Source organism: Siphateles boraxobius, unplaced genomic scaffold, assembly GCF_051911475.1.
Source record: "Siphateles boraxobius isolate OS27281-9 unplaced genomic scaffold, OSU_SipBor_1 130, whole genome shotgun sequence".
Lineage (NCBI taxonomy): Eukaryota > Metazoa > Chordata > Actinopteri > Cypriniformes > Leuciscidae > Siphateles > Siphateles boraxobius.
In genome coordinates this window covers 4,968,387-4,985,509 of record NW_027508734.1, presented here as the reverse complement: position 1 = coordinate 4,985,509, position 17,123 = coordinate 4,968,387, and the positions used below count along the sequence as shown (strand labels likewise).

The 17,123-nt window shown below is 38.7% G+C and overlaps 5 protein-coding genes and 1 pseudogene across 5 annotated transcripts; all 6 read right to left on the bottom strand.

The window, feature by feature from the left end:
- Nucleotides 1-502: 502 nt before the first annotated feature.
- On the bottom strand, nt 503-970 carry LOC143736536 (histone H3). The gene has a single exon (XM_077227228.1). The coding sequence runs from the start codon at nt 956-958 to the stop codon at nt 548-550; it is 411 nt and encodes a 136-aa protein (XP_077083343.1). The 5' UTR covers nt 959-970; the 3' UTR covers nt 503-547.
- A 2,979-nt stretch (nt 971-3,949) lies between these two features.
- LOC143736746 (histone H2A-like) lies at nt 3,950-4,385 on the bottom strand. Its single transcript, XM_077227396.1, has one exon. It carries the CDS (start codon nt 4,380-4,382, stop codon nt 3,996-3,998), a length of 387 nt encoding a protein of 128 aa, XP_077083511.1. The 5' UTR covers nt 4,383-4,385; the 3' UTR covers nt 3,950-3,995.
- Nucleotides 4,386-5,521: 1,136 nt separating this feature from the next.
- On the bottom strand, nt 5,522-5,929 carry LOC143736745 (histone H2A-like). Its single transcript, XM_077227395.1, has one exon. It carries the CDS (start codon nt 5,906-5,908, stop codon nt 5,522-5,524), a length of 387 nt encoding a protein of 128 aa, XP_077083510.1. The 5' UTR covers nt 5,909-5,929.
- A 687-nt stretch (nt 5,930-6,616) lies between these two features.
- On the bottom strand, nt 6,617-7,236 carry LOC143736535 (histone H1 pseudogene; annotated as a pseudogene).
- Nucleotides 7,237-14,548: 7,312 nt separating this feature from the next.
- LOC143736533 (histone H2B) lies at nt 14,549-15,422 on the bottom strand. Its single transcript, XM_077227225.1, has one exon. The coding sequence runs from the start codon at nt 14,966-14,968 to the stop codon at nt 14,594-14,596; it is 375 nt and encodes a 124-aa protein (XP_077083340.1). The 5' UTR covers nt 14,969-15,422; the 3' UTR covers nt 14,549-14,593.
- An 86-nt stretch (nt 15,423-15,508) lies between these two features.
- Nucleotides 15,509-15,866, bottom strand: LOC143736534 (histone H4). Its single transcript, XM_077227226.1, has one exon. The coding sequence runs from the start codon at nt 15,864-15,866 to the stop codon at nt 15,555-15,557; it is 312 nt and encodes a 103-aa protein (XP_077083341.1). The 3' UTR covers nt 15,509-15,554.
- Nucleotides 15,867-17,123: the final 1,257 nt, after the last annotated feature.

The following is a 17,123-nucleotide window of genomic DNA, read 5'->3' as shown; positions in this document are numbered from 1 at the left end:
CAAATTAAACAACAGGAGTATTAGTGGTATGATTCCTGAAATATAAGATGTTATTCTGGGTTATACATTGTGAATGAGCAAATAAAACAACATCTGATTGTTCTCTATCTAATTTTGTTTCTTGCCGAATATTTTGTAAGCTGTAAATATTGTAAGCACTCGCCTTTCTTAACTGATGGACAGCAGAAATCGCAATTGCTCCCTCCAGAGGAATTCTGGGAAATGTGTGGTCTCGTTACACCCAAGGAAAAAGGAGACCGCAAGTACATAACAGTACATAACAGTGAATCTTTATATTCTATTTATCATTATATAATTTAGATATCATTATATAATCTATATGTCATATTATTTGACACTGTGTTACTTTAAATAAATATAATTTTCATCATAGCTATTCAATAAAACTTGAGCTAAATGCAGAACTGTTTGTGCAGCTGCCACAAAAACGATTTAAGATACAAGTTTAAAAAAAGATTCGCCTTTTTTTAGAGACATTGAAGTGGCTCTTAAAAGAGCCTTTGGGGTTAGTATGACGGCTGTGGATTTAAGCGCGCTCTCCGCGGATGCGGCGGGCCAGCTGGATGTCTTTGGGCATGATGGTGACTCTCTTGGCGTGGATGGCGCACAAATTGGTGTCCTCAAACAGACCCACCAAATAAGCCTCGCTCGCCTCCTGCAGGGCCATGACAGCCGAGCTCTGGAAGCGCAGATCCGTCTTGAAGTCTTGAGCGATTTCTCTCACCAGACGCTGGAAGGGCAGTTTGCGAATCAGCAGTTCAGTGGATTTCTGATAACGGCGAATCTCTCTCAGCGCCACGGTACCGGGCCTGTAGCGATGAGGCTTCTTAACGCCACCGGTAGCGGGTGCACTCTTGCGGGCGGCTTTAGTGGCCAGCTGTTTCCTCGGGGCTTTTCCTCCGGTGGACTTACGAGCGGTCTGCTTGGTTCTCGCCATTATTTCAAAAGATAATCAATGGTTACGCTGAACAGATCGAACGAATGAATGAGTTGTTCAGCCGAACACAGCGCCTTTTAATCCTATGGTTGCCATGCGCTCATTGGATGGCTTTGCTTCAGAGGCATTCGATTGGTTATTGCCCAGCGTCTATAAATGACAGTTGGCAAATGGCTGTGCGCCTCCTGTTTTCAAAAAAGAGACGACAGTTTGTGTGGTTTCCGCCCGAACATCTTTTGTTTGTCTTTGTATGAAAAAGAATAGGCGAAATCAGGTATAAATTTGTACAGCAAAACCCGTGATTGGTTTTTAAAATGTTATTGAAAGTGTAGAGTTGGACTTGTGTTACTAATACTAAAATGTTAATTACTAATACTAAAAACTAAATGTAACTAAGGTTACATTTCTTGTATACTTAACCATTCCCTTTCTTTGTATTGATATCAATATATCAATTTAAACATATTTAGCCATGCTAATAAAACTACATGTACTTTCATAGTACATTTATTAAATACTTACAAATGGTGTCGTTGGACTGGATAACAAAACATATTACTCATTAAAATTCTCTAGGGACATTCTATTTTTAGTCAGATTTAAATAAAAAAATAAGTCATTGAAAACATTTTTTTAATGAAATTATGAATGGAGCAATCTTCCTAACATTGTCCGGGAAGCAAGCACAGTGTGTCAGTTCGAATCTAGACTAAAAACACATCTCTTTGTCTTAGCATACACATAAGACATTATAGACTTCTATAATTCAATGTTAGGCTGCATAGTTTAGATCAGCCGGAACCGGGAACTCTTCCCATAAATCCTTATGTACTTGGTACATCATAAGAAGGTTGGTGTCTACGGTAATATTAGTCTCTGTTTATCCAGAGGTTTACCGCAAACCGCCGGATCCAGGACATATCCAGATCTAATAAAGGACCATCACAGATCTGATGAAGGACCATCGCATGGACACGACGACAACACATCCCTGAAGTGCCAGCCTCATCAACACTGTGAAGGTCTCATGGACATCTCAACAAACTCGTCTCCATACCGGTGTGATTACTCCGACCCCCAACCAGATGAACTGGATAAATATTGTGAAAGTTCTGATTCCATCTGACTTCTGACCTATAATTCTGCCTGAATCATAATCTGTTCGTTTGTTGGCCAAAGGAGGACTGGCCCCCGGACGAGCCAGAGTTCTCCCAATGTTTTTCTCTCTGTCACTGATGGAGTTTTGGTTCCTTGCCACTGTCGCCTTTGGCTTGCTTAGTTGGGGACAGAGGTGGAAAGAGTAATAAAATATTCTACTCAAGTAAAAGTAGTACTACTTCAATGAAATTTTACTTAAGTACAAGTAAAATTACCGGTTTAAAAATCTACAAAAGTAAAAAGTAGCTCATTTAAAATCTACTCAAGTAAAAGTTACTGAGTTACTTTTTTAACAGCGGGGTGGGGTGGGCGGCTCTCCCGTGTAGGGTTGTAATGTTATGAAGTTTTCACAGTATGATAACGTCTCCGAAAATATCACAGTTTACAGTATTAATCAATAATTAAATAAATAAACGGTATTATTAAATTATGGTTATTGTTATTATCATCAGTTAAAATGACAATTAAATTAAAGAAAACATTTTTTGGGGGTTGAACGAATGCTTTTATTATAACAAACTTGAAACCATTTGTTTGTTTTGTTTATTCAAATTTCAATAAAACGAATCAATTAAATTCAATAATTGATAATGAATTTGATTAACAACCCTATTTTTAACATCAATAATTTATTAAAATGTTTAAGAATAATATAGTCCTTTGATATGTATTTTATTCAGAAAAGGAATGTTTCTTTTTATGATTTAATCCAAATATATTATCAAAAACGGTGGTAATCAAATGAAAATTTAAAATTGTGTCCTTTTATTTTTTGGGGAAGAGCTGCAAAAACAGATTTACTAAATTAAACAATGGACAAAAAATGTATTCCTTAAATAATGTTTAAATAAATTGTATTATTATTGTTGTTGTTGTTATTATTATTATTTTGAGTATGTTCTATAGTATGCCTACAATAGTAATACATTTCTGTCATAATTTCTCCTAGTTAAACCAAACTTTTATTTTGACGGGTTGTAGTGAAGACCTGTTTCAAAGTGTATTTGACAATGGTTTTTCTCAAATAAAATGGTGAAAATGCTCAATAGGCTTTCTCTCAGAGCAGCTCTGGAAATGTTCATGTATTCATGTCCTCAAATTGTTTGTGAGACGCTGAAAACAGCACTTGAGTAGCCTATGTAGTAACTTAGACCAAGCGGAGCAGCTCATTCACACCGATTCACACAGAAACGCAGAACAAGCAGGTTATATATTTACATAGCAGTATTTTTGCGCTTAAATATTCACACACCATGTCGCGATTGGAATTATTGGACAGTTCTACTTTCCATGTATTTATCCATCCATCATTTTGTGTGTTTTACGTGACAAATTGGACAAATCCTCGAGGACAACCACACTTTTTCCTACATCCAAAGTTTTTCCATACTGGCCATAATTCGCTTCATAATTCAAGGGCACTTCGCTTTCAGCTTCATCTGGGTCTCCGATTTTTTTTCTCCCTAGTATTATTTTTTACTCAGTAACGGATATGATTTCAAATGTAGCGAAGTACAACACTTCAAACAAAACGTACTTAAAGCAAAATTACAGATTTTAACAACTACTTAAAGTAGAAGTACAGAAGTTCCTGTTATCTCGGTTAAGCTGCTTTGAAACAATCTGTATTGTAAAAAGAGCTATATAAATAAAGGTGACTTGACTAGAATATCAAGACATTTAAAAAGAGCGTTAGTTTTCTTAGTCAGCATTGTATATAGTACAAGAACTCAATTTACTGGAAATTCGTAAGCAATTTTTTATTTTTATCAAACCAACTTTTGAAAGAAAAAAAATCTAACAAATGAAATCACTCTTTCTTAGAGAAATTGGGTGGCTCTTAAAAGAGCCTTTGGTTTGAAGAGAAGCTTCTGTCAGTTTATTTGCCCTTCGCGGGCTTCTCGGTCTTCTTGGGCAGCAGCACGGCCTGAATGTTGGGCAACACACCACCCTGAGCGATAGTCACGCCACCCAGAAGCTTGTTCAACTCCTCGTCGTTGCGCACCGCCAACTGCAGGTGTCGAGGGATGATGCGGGTCTTCTTGTTGTCCCGAGCAGCGTTTCCAGCCAACTCCAGGATCTCAGCGGTCAGATACTCGAGCACAGCAGCCAAATACACCGGAGCTCCGGCACCGACGCGCTGGGCATAGTTGCCTTTGCGGAGAAGCCTGTGAACACGGCCGACGGGGAACTGCAGTCCCGCCCTGGAAGAGCGACTCTTGGCCTTAGCGCGAGCTTTTCCCCCGGTTTTGCCTCTTCCACTCATTGTAGTTTATGGCTGTTAATCTTTACCAAAGGTAACACTTACAATAGCTGTGTTATGCGTTTTAAATGTAAGCTCGCTAATCTCCTATTGGCTGGTGTCTGAACACATCATCGAGCCAATCAATGAGCTTCCCTCCAAACCCAACCCCCTTTCTACTATTCTCAATAGTGTTTGCTACTTTTAATATATTTCTTTAAAGTTTTGACTACGTCATTCATTTCTCCATTTTCTTAATTTTCATAATTTTTATATTTGTTTTTTAGTATGTATATTTCATGACTATGTAAAGCATGCTAAATAACCTTTTTTCACTCTACTGTCTGGTTTCGAGCATAGCAATAAATTAAAGTCGGTCTTTATCAGTGTAGTTTCAGAGGTCACTGGTCTACACATAGATACAGATATCATCAAAATGTTTATATAGTTAATGACTAACATTCAATTCACATTTAATTGTATAGTGCTTTTCACAATACACATCGTTCCAAAGCTTTACTGAAAATACATGAGTCCACATTACAATTGAATGTGATTGTTATCAGAGGTAATGTTTTCAGACATGTTCATCAGTTAGCTAAAAATGTATTAATTTAAACAATGTAATAATTTAAAGCAGAAACAATGAGCTTGTTGAAGTAATGAATACTTATGTTACCAAATGATTATGACCTTTAGAAAAATGTAGCATTGGTGCAAGTCTCAGATTAAGCCTTAGCTCAATTAGGACATTTAAGTAGCTTTTATAAATGTGCTATAGGGGGGGGGGGGGGGGGGAAACATTATGGGTGTGCATAACACTGTACATCAATAAATTGGTTTAAATATTTTGACAATGCCAATATAACCATTAATTTTAATAATACACATTAAATCCTAACAAAGTGTAGCGAGACTAGTTAAAAATACATTGGTTACAAAAAATTGTGGGCCATGTGTATTTCCAGTCATACTTTAAATTAAAACTCTGACCTGTGGCCCATTTTTTATGTCAGCATTTTATAGTACAATAACAGTCAATCCATTCCGGCAGCGGTTTTTAATAGTAATTTAAATAAAGAACGAATGAATGAAATCACTCTCAAAGAGAAATTGTGTGGCTCTTAAAAGAGCCTTTGGTTTGAAGCGAAGTTTCCCTCTGTTTACTTTCCCTTCGCGGGCTTCTCGGTCTTCTTTGGCAGCAGCACGGCCTGAATGTTGGGCAACACACCACCCTGAGCGATGGTCACGCCGCCCAGAAGCTTGTTCAACTCTTCGTCGTTGCGCACCGCCAGCTGCAGATGTCGAGGGATGATACGGGTCTTCTTGTTGTCCCGAGCGGCGTTTCCAGCCAACTCCAGGATCTCAGCGGTCAGATACTCGAGCACAGCGGCCAAATACACCGGAGCTCCGGCACCGACGCGCTGGGCATAGTTGCCTTTGCGGAGCAGCCTGTGAACACGGCCGACGGGGAACTGCAGTCCCGCCCTGGAAGAGCGAGTCTTGGCCTTAGCACGTGCCTTTCCGCCGGTTTTACCTCTTCCACTCATTTTTTTTAAACTAGTTACCACAACAGACTACTGTGAAAAAGTTAACAGATAAGAAGTTCAGTAGTACGTCCACATACTGTATTTAAAAGAGAGTGCCAGTCGCTCATTGGTTTAGACTGCGAAAAGTTTCAAACCAATCACTGAACTTCCCTTCAAAGCCCAACCCCCTTTTTGGCGGGAATGATATCAAGTATTTGACTAACAATGAAGAGATGAAATCACTGAAATGTTTGAAAGAAAATTCAATTAAGTAAAAAAAAAATATTATCCGCTGTTCCTACCAGAAGTGCTACACACTTCTCAGACTATATTCTGTTCATATTGACCAGATCTGATACTGTAAAGTATTGTTATTCTAAATGTAATATAATTTGATTAATGTCATTATTTTATGCGGTGTTTGTATTGCCAAATTTCTCAAGCATAATATTTTGTGTATTCTGTACTGTTACACAACATCCTATTTGGACTGTGATCACTGTTTGAACTCTCATAAACTTTTTGGCCATTTTCAATCAATTTCGTATCAATCAGAATGGTTTACTTGAGTTTCACATAAACTTGGTGACTTGTTTGGTTGCACGAGAAAGTCACACCTTGGCTATTTGATTCCAGAATTTACAAATCATTCAAATACATGAGTTTTGCTCTTTACTCAAGAGTAAGTGGTTGGCTCTTAAAAGAGCCGTTGAGGAACAAACTACATGTTTATTTCTTTTTGGGAGCTGCCTTTTTTGGCTTGGCAGCTTTAGGTTTCGCTGATTTGGGTTTGGCTGCCTTTGCCTTTTTCGGACTCTTGGCTGCTTTCTTAGGAGTCGCAGGTTTCTTTGTCTTCTTGGGGCTTTTCGTTGCCTTTTTAGCGGCGGGTTTCTTCACCTTCTTCGGTGATTTCTTAGCGACGGGCTTCTTTGCATCAGCAGTTTTGGGCTTCTTAGCGGCTGCGGGTTTCTTGGCTGCGGGTTTCTTGGCTTTAGGAGCCGCTTTCTTGGCTGGTTTCTTCTTGGTCTCAGCTTGCTGCTTGTTGAGTTTGAAGGAGCCGGAGGCGCCGGTTCCTTTGACCTGGACCAGGGTACCTTTAGTCACCAGGCTTTTGATGGCGATCTTGACGCGGGAGTTGTTCTTCTCCACATCGTATCCACCGGCAGCGAGCGCTTTCTTAAGGGCGGCGAGGGACACACCGCTCCTTTCCTTGGATGCGGACACAGCCTTAACTATGAGCTCGCCGACGCCTGGACCTGCTTTCTTGGCTTTCACAGCGGACTTCTTCTTGGGTGCTTTCGCCGGGGTTGCAGCAGCGGGGGCTGGGGCGGTTTCAGCCATTTCTTTCTCTCTCTATGATCTATAGTCCTTCAAACGCTGTCTGGTTTCAGCATTGAATAAGGGCGCTCGAGCGGAGCTGCGGTATTAAATAACACATGAGAACCTCGTAGACTCAACCTGCCCCGCTCGGTGTCTGCTGCTCGCTGACGCTTGTGTTTTCTTCTCTTACATTTGAGACAAATCTGGAGCTGTTAAATAGTCTGTCACCGTCAAATCTAAGTGAACACCAAGCAGAGGTTCTGGGCTTTCATTAGAGACTAAAAAACGCGAAGAGGAAGCGTTACTTTTGCCTTGGTCAGACCAAATCCAAGGCGAGCAATAGCCGTGGGGAAAAGCAGCGTGCAAATATGATGGATAGTTTTAATGGAAAATGTGATAAAAGCCTGAACACGTCCTATGTATGCTCAACAAACAGTCTGAAAGAGACTTTAATGAAATTAGCATCAGTAATGAGCGTTAAGAGGCTTTCATATAGCTGTTGTTTTCGGCATCTTGAAGCACACAAGCATCATCCGGAGGAGTCTCCGTCTGGCCCTCGATCATCTTCGGTCAGCAGAGTATCCATTTTTATCTCATTAAACACGTTAAACACATCGTTGATGAGGCCAACATCTTATCACGAAATGCACATTTTAATTGTAGTATTTCTGTCACCTGATTCGCCATTCTTCTCTTATATGGAACCATGTGAATAGAAATGATGAGAAAAAAAATTCTCAGCAAAGAAAGAGCACAGGTCATAATTTCCTTTTAACCACACTATACGTATGCTAATTCACAACATAGTCATGTATGTACAATGGGCCATTATGTTTGATATTTTTATTTAGACAGATTGTTTTTCTTTTTTTAAATGATGATGTGAACTGAAATGATGAGGATAATTGATTAGTGTTGGTTTTACAGGTTTTTAGGCTGATCTCGTCCTGTTTGTTACAGTTTCAGCCGAACCACTGCATCTGGGTCTCCACTCGGACTTGCTCACACTATAACAGAACGCATTTAATAATGTTAAAACAATTTAAAGATGTTGTTTTGCTGCAGGCCTCAGTTTTGTGGAAGTTTATTCCGCCTCTTATGCCTAAATTCAGGGGCTTTTCCAATTTGAAAACATCAGGGACTGATAAAAAATATGTAACATTAATCAAGATTATTAAATGCTGTAAAAAAATATTCACTTTGTTTTATTGTGTCTGTGTCATTTGCCTTGATTAGTAAAGGGACTATTTTTTTCAGAACACAAGATATTTTGATAGTAAGTAGTTTAGTGACCCGCTGACTTTCAGTGTATGGACAAAATTATTATCTTTAATGTTCCACAGAAGAAAGAAAGCCATTGTGGTCTGGAACAACATTTGGGCGAGTAAGTGACGACAGAAATCTTTGGTGAAACCCTATGAAGCGACTTTATATTGATACCCAAATAAGCCTTTAAATGATCAACCTGCTGTACAAAATCTACTATATGAAAGCCACACTGTATTTCTTTCTCTTTTAAGGGCCACTCTCTAACTCTGAACAGAGGGCAGTCTTTGACCTGCAGTCTTTATTGTTGCTAATGTAATTTGGAGGTTGTTTAAATTGTTGTTTCCCCACTTCAGTTCAGCAATGTTTTGCACATATTTACTGTGAGTCAAAATCCACACCATTAGGCCTAAATTACTATTTAGGAATCCATGTTCTCTTATCATCTGTTCAATATTTCAATGGTTTCTGTCATCTCATTCAGTCTTAACAGTGAAGAGGGTGGATTGGAATCCACTGCTGCTTCATTGTATATGTAATGAGTAATTATAATCAAGGTATTAATCAATATTTTTTCCTTCTAAATATTAAATTAGTTGAATGACTTCTCTAGGCTTGTGAGATTTTACTTTGTTATAAAAGTAAGCAGTGTGATTACTGAAATGTTCTTTTCATGTATTCTTTAATGTCTGTATTTGATATCTGAATTGCAGGAACAGTGCTAGCTTATTTAGCCCGGCTTCCAGAAATGAAATGGGGACTTGTTTTGTGTTTGAGAAAGGTCTTCAATGTGTTAAAACATATAGGGGTCATTGAAGACAATAGTTTAAGGCACCATTTCTTTGTTAAAGCCTTACTTTCCAGTTAGACTAAAGTTTAGCTATCCTTGAGGGAAAGAACGCATTATCTTGATGTTTTGAGAGGACTCTCCTGTTTATAGTTAGAGCCTGGCCAAATCCAACCTTGGATAAAGCTCTGTGTCGGTGTGTGTGTGTGTTAGTCGCCTTGGTTACAGGTTAAGGAACCACTGGCATTATTGGAGATTGACTGAGTTGTTGTTCTGGACATGCTGGCACACAGCAACTCAAATCTGTGACCTGGAAGGTCATGACGTGCCTAACTTCAGCTGCATAATCGATGGAAATATGCTTCAGTCTATCTGTATATGTGTGGAAAATTACTGTGTTTATCTCATAGCCAATGAGAATCATTCATCCTGTAAGCAATGACGTAGCTTAGACCTTGGAAATGGTATAACTGCTATGATCTTTGTAACTGTAAGCGGGGCGGCCTACGAACTCCTGTGAGAGTCTTGAAGCTGACTTCTGCTGTTGAAACTGCAAACTATCGTCAGTAAAACTTTTCTTTAATTTTTTTATAATTCTGACTCCGGGTCTTCATTCTTCATATCTGGTTCTGGGTCTTTGAATGTTTACTCCTTATAATCTTCTTTTTCTAGTCTGATTTATGGCGGTTGGACTTTGGATTGGAATTTGAAGCATCAATGGGAAGGAGAAAAAAAAACTTTGTAATAAAATAAAATTACTCAAGCAATATGTGATTTTTAAATTATACTTTCCAATCCTATTATTTTGAGATAATTATTTGTCTTTGTTCTTGACTAATAACCTACAGTAGAATAGTGTCTAACACGGCTGCTCTGTCAAGTCTTCGTCGTCGGTTAGGAAGCTGAGTGTGCTCTTTGATACCATTCTTTCATTTGAAAGCCACGTTTCTAGCATCTGTAAAAGTGCATTTTCCATCTTAAAATATATATAAATTACGACATAAGCTCTCAATGACAAATGCGGAAAAGTTAGTTCATGCATTCATGACCTCAAGGCTAGATTATTGTAATGCTCTATGGGTGGTTGTCCTGTGTGCTCAATAAACAAATGCCAGCTGGTCCAAAACGCAGCCGCTAGAGTTCTTACCAGAACCAGGCAGTATGACTGTCAAGTACGTTCTGTCGTACTGTCAAGACTGCAACTGGCTCCCTAAAATTACATAACATTTTAAAATCTTGCTAATTACTTTCAGATCACTAAATGGTTTAGCTCCTCAGTACTTGAACGAGGTCTTAACACATTATAGTCCTTATAGTCCTTCTGTTGCGATCTTAAAATTGTGGCCAGTTGATAATGACTATATCAAAATCAACTGCAGGCGGTAGATCCTTTTCCTATTTAGCACCCGAACCCTCTTCCTAGCCTTGTTTTGGAAGCAGATATACTCTCAGCTTAAATCTAGAACAAAAAAATCTTTTAACCTGGCATACAATGAGCAAATTATTACTTTATATTGTTCAAATGTTAAATATTTGTTAGGCGGCATATAGGTCAACCGGAACCGGGAACACTTCCTATAACACCTGATGTACTTGTTACATTGTAAGAAAATGGCATCTACAGTAATATTAGTCTGTCTGTCTGTCTAAACCTTATCCTGAGGTTAGCATAGTCAGCCCGATCCAGTCCATATCCAGATTCAGATGGTGGACCTGCACCTACACACGACCACAACGCAACCCTGAATGTCAGCAGAGACCGTGAAGAGTAAGATCTCCTGTGAAGTCCTCGTCGACATGACAGCCACCGCCACCGATCCTCAGCAGAGACACAAGAACCAGACAGGTCCTCTGCACAAACCTAATGGCCAGCCCGGCATGATGAATCCGATCTTCCAGCAAAAGGAACTGGGCGGCGTTTCCCAAATGCATCATAAGCCATATGTTGGCCGTAAAGCCCATTGCCGGCAATTGTTCTTCAATCAACTTAGACTTACGCTGCTTTTTCACAACGCGGCCCTGGAGGAATATTGTATTTGAATGTTACTGACCTGAACTCTGATCTGTAATGCTGCCTGAATCATAATGACACCGTGTTCATTTGTTGGCCAGAGGAGATCTGGCCCCCCAACTGAGCCTGGTTTCTAAAGTATTTTTTAGTTGTTTTTTTCTGGCTTGCTTAGTTGCGACAATTCATATTTAATAATATTATTGATCTGACACTGCTGTATGAGAACTAAACTGAGCTGGACGATGACATCCTTTTCTGCAGAACTGGTTTATAGATTAAATTAATTGAATAATTGATTATCTTTACACTGTTTGTTTTGCCTCTGGATATATAGTATATCACGGATATCACGCCTCTGGATATCACATACTCTGGAGTACCGCTCCTTTTTGGGTAAATTCCCTCTGGCCGAGACTGAGAATCGCTGGAGTGTTCCCGACAAGACTTACATACAAATCTCTATGGGTTAGCACTAACGTGTTTTCGGCATCATATGTAACCTTAACGTTTGCAGCGATTGGTGGGAAATTGATGGCTACAAATCTAACTGACTTCACCTATTCCATTATGCTTCCTGATGATTGATAGCATGCAATCCAAAAGCTCATTTTGCACAGTCTTTGATGTACCCTTGAAGACTGTGGCAATTTTCAAGTGCTCCTCAAACACTTTGTCTAGCAACGCTAAATCAACCAGTCTACAAAAAATGCCTGCATAGCTTGAGTCTTCACTCTCACATTTGCATCTCAAGGCTAATTCGGACAGGCCACAAAATGTCACATAATCATTCAGACGGACTAGATGTGGCACTTCTTCCTTACCTCAGCGTTGTGACAACGTAACTGTCGTTCAAATGTGTGGCAACGTTGACCATCCCGAAAGTGAGCAGTGTAATATAAGGGAATAATGTGATATGAGTGAGCAGTTTAATATAAGTGAGTTATGTAATGAGTATGAGATATAAGTGAGCATGCAGTCCAATATAAGTGTGATATAAGGGAGCAGTGTAATATTAGTGTGATATAAGTGAGTAATGAGTAGGCTAATGTGATGTAAGTTAGCAGTGTAAAGTTTTATAACAGGCCTATATCAATATAAGAAATTATATTGTATTATATTTTATTTCCACTGACAAAGTGATGCAATTTTAGCACATATGTTTCTACTTACAAACATGATTATTTCAAACTAGATTGTCAGTAAAAGCTGAGACAGACGCCACTATCTGATATATTGAATATGTATTGAATGTGCGATACTCCACAGTTATTATATTTCAAGCTAACAGATCAAAAAACAGACTAATTAATAATAAAAATGCCTCCAGTACCCTTTATTTATGATGCTCATTTCAGATGGAATATCTTTAATCAAACAAAACAACAGTGACATTTTCCAAACTGGTGTATCCAAAATGGTCAATGTTTATGATGTGTTTATTCATATTATTTATTTTATTAATTATTCTCTATATATTTTTATTCATTTACATGTTGAGTTCTTTAATCATATATCATAAATATTTTATATGCTCTTGTTTGATTATTTCCAATTGTAAGATCCAATCATCATAATATTCATCTGTTAGATACAATACTTTGGATTTTATTAACTTACTTGATATTTTAATTTGTCTCAATAATTATTTTTTATTATTATTATTAATTTGTTATTCCTCATTCAAATTTTATCTTTGACAGTCATTGCTTGCATGTCTGGATCCCATTCCACCACAAATATTTGTGAGCAGCTACCTAGATCTGTCACATTCCTGTTATTAATCTCAGTCAAAACAGATTAGGATCGTCCACAAATATGAACAGTTTGAAAAAGGGCTCTCAAACTCCTTGAGTAGCTACTGCATAACATTTATTATTTTGCAAATGTTACAAAAAAAACAATATAAGCTCCAGTGCCCTTTTTAGTTTTATTTTGCCGGTCTCCAAGTAAAAATACAGCAATGTGCTTTAGATTTGTGAAAAACAAAAAACGAATATATATATATACAGGTCCTTCTCAAAAAATTAGCATTTTGTGATAAAGTTCATTATTTTCCATAATGTAATGATAAAAATTAAACTTTCATGTATTTTAGATTCATTGCACACCAACTGAAATATTTCAGATCTTTTATTGTTTTAATACTGATGATTTTGGCATACAGCTCATGAAAACCCCAAATTCCGATCTAAAAAAATTAGCATATTTCATCCGACCAATAAAGGAAGTGTTTTTAATAAAAAAAATTTAAAAAGTCAACCTTCAAATAATTATGTTCAGTTATGCACTCAATACTTGGTCGGGAATCCTTTTGCAGAAATGACTGCTTCAATGCAGCGTGGCATGGAGGCAATCAGCCTGTGGCACTGCTGAGGTGTTATGGAGGCCCAGGATGCTTCGATAGCGGCCTTAAGCTCATCCAGAGTGTTGGGTCTTGCGTCTCTCAACTTTCTCTTCACAATATCCCACAGATTCTCTATGGGGTTCAGGTCAGGAGAGTTGGCAGGCCAATTGAGCACAGTAATACCATGGTCAGTAAACCATTTACCAGTGGTTTTGGCACTGTGAGCAGGTGCCAGGTCGTGCTGAAAAACGAAATCTTCATCTCCATAAAGCTTTTCAGCAGATGGAAGCATGAAGTGCTCCAAAATCTCCTGATAGCTAGCTGCATTGACCCTGCCCTTGATAAAACACAGTAGACCAACACCAGCAGCTGACTGTGGGTATTTTGGGTTTTCATGAGCTGTATGCCAAAATCATCAGTATTAAAACAATAAAAAGACCTAAAATATTTCAGTTGGTGTGCAATGAATCTAAAATATATGAAGGTTTAATTTTTATCATTACATTATGGAAAATAATGAACTTTATCCCAAAATGCTAATTTTTTGAGAAGGACCTGTAGTAAGGGAATTTACAGTCAAAGACCCAGAACCAGATATGATGAATAAAGACCGGGAGTCAGAATTAGATCACATTTTACTGCATAGTTTACGGTTTCATCAGCAGAAGTCAGCTTACAGGGGAGTAATATGTAATATATTAAAAAAAAAAAAATACACACACATAATCTACTTACCTAAAAGGTTTCACTGAGCGTTTTAACAATCTTCTATTAATGAAAAAATCTAATGGAGCTAAAACGTTTAGGTTAATAACTAATCACAGTCGTTTTTTGATCAAAGGCAGCAAATTATCCGACGATAAAGCTTATTTTTTTCTATTAAACCAAAGATGGTGAAGGAAAAACTAAAGCTCTTTTTTAAAGACATTGTGGGTGGCTCTTAAAAGAGCCTTTGTGTTGTTTTGAGCGGAGCTCGCTCTACTTTGAGCTGGTGTATTTGGTCACAGCCTTTGTGCCCTCAGACACGGCGTGTTTGGCCAGCTCTCCGGGCAGCAGCAGACGCACGGCGGTCTGGATCTCTCTCGATGTGATGGTGGAGCGCTTGTTGTAGTGAGCGAGACGAGACGATTCACCGGCGATGCGCTCGAAGATGTCGTTGACGAAAGAGTTCATGATTCCCATCGCCTTGGAGGAGATCCCGGTGTCGGGATGAACCTGCTTCAGGACTTTGTACACGTAGATCGCGTAGCTCTCTTTCCTGGACTTTCTGCGCTTCTTTCCGCCCTTGCCGGCGGTTTTTGTGACGGCCTTCTTCGAGCCCTTCTTGGGTGCGGACTTTGCTGGTTCAGGCATGATGCTTCGTTCGATGACACGCAAGGAACAATAAAACTGTATAACTGCAGGCGGATTTTATCCACTGCTCTATGCTAATTTCGAAAGGGAAGAACAGCGATCTCTGTTTGCTAGATTTCCTGGACCAACCCATAGAATGATTTGATTGGCTATAAATTAAAAGTTTATAAAAGTTTCTTGACTTGTAGGACAACCAATCACAGGCTACAAATGTTAGTCCCGCCCATCGCCTCATGTCCTTCTACCATCCCCCATTTTATCATGTTTCTTTGTCCCGCATCTTCCGTAATGCAATGCACTGCAGTATTAAATATTTAAAGTAAATTAAGCATTTCAGTTGTTCAATCAACCTGAAAAACAAATGCATACTACATGAACAGGAGAGATCATATTAGCACATTTAATAACCATATGACCAATGAGAAATTTTATAATTGGAATTGTATTCCTAAATGTAAAGACCAAAAATGATTCATCTCGTCTAACTCCACTTAATATATTTATAACCACTTGGAAATGTGTACTTTGTGAGAAAATGTGGGTGGCTCTTAAAAGAGCCGTTGGGTTTTTCTTCTTCGTGAATCTCTTAACCGCCGAACCCGTACAGGGTGCGTCCCTGTCGCTTCAGCGCGTACACAACATCCATGGCGGTGACGGTCTTTCTCTTGGCGTGTTCAGTGTAAGTCACAGCATCACGAATGACGTTCTCCAGAAACACCTTCAACACACCGCGCGTCTCTTCATAGATCAGCCCGGAAATACGCTTGACGCCGCCACGCCGAGCAAGACGACGAATAGCGGGTTTAGTGATTCCCTGGATATTATCACGAAGAACCTTTCGGTGACGCTTTGCGCCTCCTTTCCCGAGTCCTTTACCGCCTTTGCCTCTTCCAGACATTTCAACAGACTCTCGTCAATACACAAAACAGAAAACATTGCAAACTCTGGAGAACAGAGGGTTATAGTCGGCTAGCGGACCTAGTTGAAACCAAATTCATGGGCGGTTCTATTAAACGTAACTCGAACACGCTACTCTCCTACTGGTGCTCAGCAAATTACATGCAGCTCCACCTCTCCTACGTCACGGGTTGAGTTTGACGTAGTTCAGCTCCACCTCTGTGGATATAATGGGTGGAGGGATAGAGTTGTGGGTGGGTGTTAGGATTCGGTTGCACAGTCTAACTTCATCAATTACGCCACTTGCCCAAATTACATTCAGAGAGGAGGGGATGGATCTGCAGCGAGAAGCCTCTCCTACACTCCATTGAAGTCCAGAAAGCAGGGGTTCTCAAACTTTTTGGGACCAGGGACCCCTTAGAGCGGAGAAAAATTTCCAAGGACCCCCGACATCACATTCTGCATACTATTTATGGAAATATAGTTCATTTTTTAAATATATTTTTCGTGAGTCAGTTATTTATTTAATGACCAAGGAATTACATTGAAATATGAATAACTTTTGTCACAATATAAATTCCCAATTAGACCAAAGGAATTAGCTATTGTTTTTGGAGCTATGCCTTCTGGGATTGTTATGTTTATGAAGGGATTTAAAAACAAACTACAAAATAACAAGATACAAAAAATTTATCTGATACATGTTGGTAAATTATCTCTTACCACTAAATTAAACAACAGGAGTATTTGTGCTCTGTTCCAGAAAGATGTTGTCTCTTGCCCCAATGCCATCTTTTATTGGAATAGACTTAATGGTGAAATTAACTGGGCTACAGTGTGGGGCTTTGCCACAAAAAATATGTTTATACAAGATCAAAGAAGTGTCTTATAAAATGATACATTGTTGCTATCCCACAAAATGTTTGTTAGGTTTATTTCTGACGACTTGAACGTAAATTGCTCCTTCTGTGGTCTCCAGACTGAAGATTTATCTAAATCTGTGAGTAAGAATTTTTGGAAAAACATTTTTTTTTTTTCTGTGGTATAATTCCTGAAATCTCATTGAAATATGAAAATATTATTCTACAAACACTATACATTGATGTGAAAGAGAACAATCAGAAGTTTTTTCATTTACTTAATCTAATTTTGTTTCTGGCCAAAACATTTTTTACATAAGTGTAAGCCTTTCTTAAAGGGGCATTCGGTAACTCTAGCTATTTCTTAGCTGATTTTCACTTTTGTTGTCGCATGTTTT